The 6,429-nt window shown below is 45.7% G+C and overlaps 1 protein-coding gene across 1 annotated transcript; it reads left to right on the forward strand.

The window, feature by feature from the left end:
* Positions 1 to 2,789: 2,789 nt before the first annotated feature.
* On the forward strand, positions 2,790 to 5,966 carry LOC109771507 (ubiquitin-ribosomal protein eL40 fusion protein). Its single transcript, XM_020330203.3, has 4 exons — positions 2,790 to 2,988; positions 3,749 to 3,971; positions 4,242 to 4,308; positions 5,576 to 5,966. Exons 1-4 carry the CDS (start codon positions 2,886 to 2,888, stop codon positions 5,612 to 5,614), a joined length of 432 nt encoding a protein of 143 aa, XP_020185792.1. The 5' UTR covers positions 2,790 to 2,885; the 3' UTR covers positions 5,615 to 5,966.
* The last annotated feature ends 463 nt before the right edge of the window (positions 5,967 to 6,429 follow it).

The raw sequence follows: 6,429 nt of genomic DNA on the forward strand, positions 1-6,429 counted from the left end.
AGGGAACGTTCCTGATGGGCCGACGAGGACGTGGGTTCCTTTGAGTGGGAGTGTATGTGAGAGCTTGGCTTAATAGGAATGATAGATTACTCATATCAAGAAGGAATTCCTTCTTTTCCGGGAGCCCATTCGAACTGTGGGGCCAGTCTTGATCCTGCCAGGCGTAACAGGGTGTTACAGCGACAAATCCCAGTCTCGATCAATGCAACCCAACAAATACTTTTGAAATTACCTGTAGAGCACCTTTATGATCACCTAGTTACGAAGTGGCGCTTGATAGCACACAAAGTATTCCTCCGGTATCCGGGAGTGGCATGATCTCATGGTCTAAGGAATAGATACTTGACATTACGAAAGCTATGACAAAGAGAACTTAGTGACACGATCATATGCTAAGTTTTATGGTTGGGTCTGCCATCACATCATTCTCCTAATTATGTGATCCCGTTATCATATAACAACTCATGTCTATGGTTAGAAAACCTTAAATCTTTGATCAACGAGCTAGTCTAGTAGAGTCTTATTAGGGACAAGATGTTGTTTATGTATCCACACATGTATTTAAGTTTCTGGTCAAATACAATTCTAGCATGGATAATAAACATTTATCATGAACAAGGGAATATGATAATAACCATTTTATTATTACATGTAGGGCATATTTCCAACACCTCGGATCATTAGATTAGATACAACCCCTAAGAAACAATGCATTGCGGTAGTTATCTCTTAAGTTTTTATACCTCCTATGATAACGTGCTAAGAGACGATGCATTGGGAGAGTCCTAACTAGGTGCTAACAACCGCATTTAACTAGACCCGTTGAGTAACTCTTGTCTTTAATATGAGGTCGAGATCGTCGACAATGTCCCCTTCACTGACTGGCCTTTGGTCTGCCACGTCCAACTGTTCAGGTTACATCAATGGTCTACCAATTAGATCAACGACTCAGATCAAATGTTCTATCGGCAGACTGTCCAGCACATACAATACTACCCAAACGATCCCTCCGTAGAAAAACAACATGTCTATGATGTGTGTGACCTGATCAACACTGCCACCAGGCCACGCACTGTCCTTGCCCCGCACTCCCCTCCCTGGGGTCTACGCCATCCTCGCCCCGGTAGCAAGTTCTGCCTCCACGGCATGCAAAAACCAGCCGCCATCGAGCCCCCGCCCCCGTTCCCCTCGGGCCTCCTTCACCGGCACCCCCGCCAAGTGCATCCTCCCTCGCCGGCACCCCCGCCTAGCGCGGCCTCCTGTGCCGACCGCATCACACCCAGGACCGCCTCCCTCGCCGGCGCCCCCGCACAGCCGCTGCCACCGCCTTCCAACGCAGTGCTTCCTGATTGTAGCGGTCAAGATGATATGTCGGCTCGGTCTCTCGGAAGCGCTCATAGGGGTAGGGTGTGCGTGCGTGCGTTCATAGGGTCAGTGTATGCACGTATAATGAGTGCTTGTGTTTGTACCGTGTTCAAAAAATATAGTTGGCAACTAATTTTATCTCTATTTGTTTTTCACTCATCAGTCTGATCATGTAATCCCGCAAAAGAGTCTAATCATGTACTACTACGTAACACGATGGCTCATGTTCTCGCTCGTAGGGGTAGGGCGGGGAACTGTGGTGATGCCGTGTGGGATTAATGATGTCCTCTGATCTGGACTATCATTTGTAACGAACTTGATGCTGTTAATTAATAAAAAGCTTTTCTTTTTTTACCTAGTACTCCTAGTATAAAGAAACGAAAAAACTAACGCCCACATGTGTGGGCGTTTGCACATCGCCCACACGCCTCCATCATTACTCATTTTGCCACGTATGAATGGATGACATCAGCAGATTTTTTTTTGGTTTTTGGCTTAAAAATGTTTTATCTCCTAATTAAAAAATCAAATTAAAAATGTGTTTTCACCATTAAATCCGTCTCGACGAGATCTTCAAAATTAAACCCCATGTTGATATGTTTCGACAAAAAATTTTTTGCCCAAAAGTTGCCATGATGTTTATACTGTAGCTGCCATAGTGCTTAAACCATGGCAATTTTTGTAGAGCATGGCAATTTTAATTTTATGATGATGGCAATTCCAGTACTTTGACCATGAAAATATATTTTTTATAAACCATGACAATTTTAAGTGCATGTATCATGGCAATTTTAGTTTATAATGCATGGCAAATCTAGTTTCTTAATTCCCGTTTTATAATATGTCAAAATTTACTTTTAAATGTAGAAGAAAATAGCTGAAACATATCATGACAACTTCAGTGTAAATATCATGGCAATTCATGTGCAATAGACATGGCAACTTTTAACCCCAAAAAATTTCGTCAAAATATATTAATATGAGATCTAGTTTTGAAGATCTCGTCGCGAGGGATTTAATGGTGAAAACGGATCTTCAATCAGATTTTTTATTTAAAAGATAAAACATTTTAAAAACTGAAAATAAAAAAAAATTCTCACATGCATGCGGCGACGTGGCGCAGTATGTGTGTTATAGGGCGTGTGGATGGGTTTGACTCCCGCCACACGTTAGCGTTGTCCTAAAGAAAACACTTCTCCCCAGAGAGTGAAATCATCGAACTTTCTCGGCACGGCACCACCGGTACGGTCCACCGGTCAGTGACCAAAATCCCCGGGCCGGGCCGGGCCCTGCAGGGCTTAGCGATTCCACACTCACGCTCCATTCGGGCCTATCCATCCACCCACGCTTCGGGCTCCGAGGGTTTCGTAGCGGACGCGTCAACTCAAGTCCAAGCCCCCCTCCCTCCCCCTCACACGCTCCGCTCTATATAAGGTGCGCCAAGTCCGCGGCGCTGTCCATCCAACTCCACACCAACACACACCACCGCCACCGCCACTGCACTCCGGCGACCCGCGAAGATGCAGATCTTCGTCAAGACGCCGTCGGGGAAGACGATCACGCTCGAGGTCGAGGGCGGCCACGGCATCGCCGACGTCAAGGCCAGGATCCACGACAAGGAAGGTAGCGAACCATCTCCCCGCCTCTCATCTCTGTGCCGCATTGGTGTGCGCGCTCGCCGAGCACCCTTTGCTCCTTCTGCTCGCCGCTCGGCGGCCCTGTTCCTTGCATCTGTTGCGCTCCTGTTCTAGTGTCGATCGGTCCTCGGAATCGGAGGCGCTTGTTTCGATCCTCGTTTTCTGTTTACCCATGCCTGTTTCCAATCGAATCCGAGAGATGCTAGCTAGAAACATTTCTCTGCGTTTGCCCCGGCCGCTTGCTCGCTGTCGGGATGCCCTGTTCCTTGCGTCTGTTTGTTCCGATCGGCCTTTGGAGGCGCTTGTTTTGCTCTTCGTTTTCTGTTTACCCTTGCGCGCATCAAATCCAGGCGATGCTAGGAACATTTCTCTGCGTTTGTGCGTGTTCGATTGGTAGATTGCCGAGTAGTACTTGCTTCCTGTCGCTGTTCATGTTGGTTGGAAACAGAGCAGAGCGCGCGATCTGGGCGATCCGCCGCGTTAAGCACTCAAGCTAGCTTCACACCAATAGATTCCATGTTTGACCCGAGACGAGTCCCGCGGGTAGAGTTAGATCGGCTTGCGTTTATCAGTTTCCTAATAAGTGATGGGATCGCCTACTTTCTTCAGCAACCTGCTAGCGACGACGCATTTCAAATTTGAACTCGATTTGGATACCGAATCTAACTGCTGTTCATCTTGAATTAGTGTTGGTCGTTCTCTAATTACTTGTCTCCCGCTTGATGGACTGCTGTAATTAACTGCAGATGTGCCGCCGGATCAGCAGCGCCTCATATTCGCAGGGAAGCAGCTGGAAGAAGGCCACACGGTGGCGGACTACAACATCCAGAAGGAGTCCACGCTTCACCTCGTGCTCCGCCTCCACGGCGGCAGGGGCGGCACCGGCAAAGGGGGAACCTACCCACCGATCGAGCCCAACCTCCTTCAGCTCGCCCTCAAGTACAGGCAGCGTAAGCTCATCTGCCGCAAGTAAGCCCCTGAATCGATGCCTCCCCCTCGTCTGGTCAAGTTCATGCACGTGCTGTTGGAAGGTGTGGTTGCTATGAGCTATCTCTGATGTGCTTGTAGTTGCCAACTAATTAGCAGTGGCATATAACGACTCTTAAACATTTCCTTGTCATATGCCGACAAACTCTCATGTTTTGCATACGAAGATAGTCGTTCAGAAGCAATTTTGTGTGCAATCACTGCAATGACAATGTAGACATGCCCTAACATCACAGCAATTTTGTTTTGCAGGTGCTATGCACGCCTTCCCCTCAGGTCTGCCAACTGCCGCAAGAAGAAATGTGGCCACTGCAACGAGGTGAGCCTTAACTGCGACCTATTGTTTTGATATCATCTTTCATGCTTGGCCTTACTTGTCTTCATATATGCTGTCGATGCATGTTCTTGGTTTCGTCGTACCTCAGTCAGCCTATATATAGTGTGTCGAACATATTGTGTTTTTTCATCACGGTGTTTTGTTATGATGCTTGTTTCAGAGTTATTGGAATGAACTTATGTATCAATTTACAAATAATGGCGCTTACTAGGCTATATAGTTGTTCATGTTCTTGGCCTTGGTCACCATAAATATTGCCCTGTCCATGTTGTTTGGCTCTAGTCAATATTGCCCTGTCCATGTTGTTTGGCTCTAGTCATTGTAGCATCAAACACCTTGTGTGGGTCTTCTGTGATCAACATAATTAAACAATCTCATGATGCCTGTTTCAGAGTAAATATGCCAAGTCAGTTCACTGGTGTTTTGCGTCAATATAGAGTAGATGCTAAGGGAGCTTACTACTACAGCTTTGTTTATGCTATGCATCTTAAGTATATTTGTGTTTTGTACTGTTCTCTGTATTCTGGTGTGCGGAATCCTCAATCTCCCGATTCTGCAACAGTGTGTGCAATCGGGTGATACTCCGCTCATAGAGATTTCAATCACTTGTAGATGCCGACTTTAATTCCATTGTTGAAATGTCACTTGTTTATCTCACCTGATGGATGCTGTCCATGCATGTTCTTTGTTTTGTCATACCTAAGTCATCATATAGTATCGAGCATATTCTGTTTTTCATCATCCATATCTGTTTATGCGTGTTTCAGAGTTATTTAAGTTAGTATTGTACCATTTTAGACACATAATGGAGCTAAGCTAACTATACTACAGTTCTGTATCAATAATGATGTTATCATTGTTAATGTCTCTTGGCCTTGGTCACCATAATATTGTCCTGTCCATGCTATTTGGCTTCAGTTATTGTAGCATCAAACACCTTCTCTAAGTCTTTATCATTAGCATACACAAATTCATGATGTTTGGTTTCAAAGTCAATGTGCCAAGTCAGCTCACTAGTGTTTTGCATCAATCTGACGCTAACAGAGATAACTACTACAGCTCTGTATATGTTATTATGTTTCCTTCAGTTATACTATTTGTGCTGTGTACTGCTCTCCATATTCTGCTGTGCTGAGTCGTCGATCTCCCAGTTCCGCAGCAGTGTGTGCAATGGATTGATAACCCACTCCTAGAGATTTGAATCACTTGTGGCTGCCAACTTAACCCTGTTTCAACACTTAATTTTCAGACGAGGACCAAGAAGAAGCTGAAACCCAGGGACCCATGAAGCACTGCACTGGCCAGCAAGAGAAAGGGATACCCAAGTGACACGCACCAGCTGAATTTACCCTACCGTCTCCTTATATTAGCTTCTTGATTGATACCATAGTATCTTCTTGTTACCAGTAGTACCTTTTAAGTTCCTGCTGCTGCTGGGTTTTAAACACCCTAAATGCGTACTCTAGCTGAATAGTACTCCCTATGGATTCCTGTTGCGTCATGGGTTCTGTTGATGACCCCCTAAATACTCTCGATGGTGATGCAGTGCTTAAGGGATGCTAGTTACAAATTCCTGCTGTTATCATCACATGGGTTCTGTTCTGTTGGAATAGATGATGAATGGATGCTTCTCCAGTTTACATGGCAGGCACCTTGGTTCAGTTTCGCCCAATTGTTAGCATTCTGTTATGAGCCAAGTTTTTTTTTTAGGGCAAAGCAAAGCTTTATAACTTAACGGTGCACGGGCAAGTCACCCGAAACACAAACAGCCACTGCGGGCGGTACAATAGAGTTCCAGCTGGTGCTGTCATTCGGTAAACATAAGCGACCAACTTTAGCTAATTCATGCGCTACAGTATTAGCACTACGTCGACAAACGCTAATAGAATGTTGGGAGAACCACATTTTCAGCTGGAATTTAGTGTCTTCGATGATGGCCGCATAAGGAGACGAATCCACCTTGGTGAAGTCGAGTGCTTCAGCTAGGAGCTTTGAGTCTGTTTCGAAGACCACCAGGAGAGCACCAACTTCTGCAGCCATTGAGACAGCTTCAGACATGGCAATGGCTTCTGCAGCGAACGGGTTAGCAACATGCTCCTTGCG

The sequence above is a fragment of the Aegilops tauschii genome, chromosome 5 (genome assembly GCF_002575655.3).
Source record: "Aegilops tauschii subsp. strangulata cultivar AL8/78 chromosome 5, Aet v6.0, whole genome shotgun sequence".
Lineage (NCBI taxonomy): Eukaryota > Viridiplantae > Streptophyta > Magnoliopsida > Poales > Poaceae > Aegilops > Aegilops tauschii.

What these genes read in the sequence shown, in the direction of transcription:
- LOC109771507 (XM_020330203.3), top strand. Translation starts at nt 2,886, where the DNA reads ATGCAGATCTTCGTCAAGACGCCGTCGGGGAAGACGATCACGCTCGAG. An exon ending in CAGGATCCACGACAAGGAAG is followed by an intron (nt 2,989 to 3,748) that starts GTAGCGAACCAT and finishes AATTAACTGCAG; the next exon opens with ATGTGCCGCCGGATCAGCAG. An exon ending in AATGTGGCCACTGCAACGAG is followed by an intron (nt 4,309 to 5,575) that starts GTGAGCCTTAAC and finishes CTTAATTTTCAG; the next exon opens with ACGAGGACCAAGAAGAAGCT.